The 1,882-nt window shown below is 35.7% G+C and overlaps 1 protein-coding gene across 1 annotated transcript; it reads right to left on the reverse strand.

Annotated features, from left to right (window-relative positions):
• Positions 1-670: 670 nt before the first annotated feature.
• Positions 671-1,414, reverse strand: LOC308496910 (uncharacterized protein; the record flags this gene model as incomplete). Its single annotated transcript, XM_081046722.1, has 1 exon — positions 671-1,414. The coding sequence occupies one exon, from the start codon at positions 1,412-1,414 to the stop codon at positions 671-673; it is 744 nt and encodes a 247-aa protein (XP_080902848.1).
• Positions 1,415-1,882: the final 468 nt, after the last annotated feature.

Consider the following 1,882-nt stretch of genomic DNA (forward strand, 5'->3'; position numbering starts at 1 on the left):
ATTTATTAGAGCAGGCTGCCTCCCACAGAGTTAAAGGAGGAGGACAATAACTGAAAGGGAAAATAAAGAGAAAGTGAGGATGCCTGTGAATACTCAATCATTTTTGTACTATCACATAGTTTTTAAATTCTCATTATTTTATTGGTCTCCTCAACCAGATAATTGGAGTAGATATAAAGAGGCAGAAGACGTGTTCTCCTGCAATACATCTTTTTCACAAGACATATGAACTCAGTGTGAAAAATTTTGTATTTCACTATACTCACTATTGGAAAAGCAAGTTTTAAGACACATATTTCTTTTGGGATGCTTATTCTTTATAATATTCATCCACTAACACTGATTGTCAAGGAGAAATCCAGTCGGTTCATTCAATGTCACTTTTTGAGCAGTACATATTTCTCATTCTAAAATATTTACCACCAATAAAAGTGTACAATTTAAGTAAACTTATTATTATTATTATTTTAGTTTTCAGGATTTTATTTGTTTTCCAGGCCCAGACACTGAGCACTGTACATTTTCAGGCTTTTGATTCCAACCCCAATAATACTATGTCACCTTCAAAAGTTTGAATTTTTCTTTTTTCTGGACTGTCAATGGATCTTTATGGTTTGCTGGTTATTTCTTCAAATCACACTTCTGCTATATTTTCTTATTGTGCATTTTTCTAGCATGCATGTTTGTTTTCTTTTTCCTGAAGAATCTTATTCCACTCCTCAAGAACCTTTGCCTCTTCCAGAAGGGCTTTTACTTCCTCCTGAAGAGCATTCTTTTCTTCTCTCAGAGCCTTGTTCTCTTCTCGAAGGGCCTGTTCCTCCTTCCACAAAGCCCTTTCTTCCATTTCTAGTGCTATTCCTTCTCTCATTAAGGCGTGTTCCTCCATCTTGATTGCTCTCTCTTGATGATGTAGGGCATTGATTTCCTCATGGAGAGACCTTATTTCTTCTTGAAGAGCTTTTGCCTCATTCTGGAAGGCTTTCTCCTGTTCCCCAAGAGCCTTGATCTGAGCTTCCAGGGCTCGATTCTGTTGACAATAAGACTTCCTTTCTGTGTTCAAGGCATTGGCTTTTTCTCCAAGTGGTTTTTGGCTCTTGAAAATCACACTGTTGCACTTCCATAGGACCTGGTATTGCTGCCTTAGGGTCTGATTCTCCTCCCGGATTAACTGATTGTCCATTCGGAGGGCTTTATTTTCTTGCTGAAGAGCTTTGTTTTCTCCCCAGAGGGACTTGTTTTCTGTTCTAAGGGCCTTATTCTCATCCCTGGACATCTTATTGTCTCTCACAAGATTTTTTTCCATCTCATGAAATTCATGATTGAGCTTGTTTTGATCTTGGGTACGAGAGAAAAAAGAAGAAAACAAGCATAATATCTTTCTTCTTTTAATCCACTTTGATTCAAAGAAAACCATTGTTTCTTAGTGTTCTATCTAAGCAAAATATGTAAACTCCAAATGTGCTGGGTTCAACCAAAGGTGAACTAATGATATTTGCATAGAAATGACCTAAATTTGTTGGAAATTTGTTCATATAGAATTGGCTGTTGTGTTCACTTGCATAAGTACTATATACAGTAGGGATCTAAACAAAGCTCAGTCAGGCCCACTGCAGGAGAAAACAGGGAAAATACGAACAGAAGTTAGTAAATTAACTATCAGTTTGATGTAACAAACGTAATAAGTTGAAATGAATTTCAACACATATAAATTATGTATTATTAATTCTATATTACATATTGAGTATTGCTCAAGGTTAATGCTTTGACTTGTTGGTGTTAAACTAAGCTAAACCACTTCTACTAAACTATTAATCTTCCGCTAATATATTCATTATTTATAATTAAATCACCTGTTATTGATGTGGAAAAATACCAGGTGTTT

Source organism: Rhinolophus hipposideros (genome assembly GCF_964194185.1).
Source record: "Rhinolophus hipposideros genome assembly, chromosome: 4".
NCBI classification, from domain to species: domain Eukaryota; kingdom Metazoa; phylum Chordata; class Mammalia; order Chiroptera; family Rhinolophidae; genus Rhinolophus; species Rhinolophus hipposideros.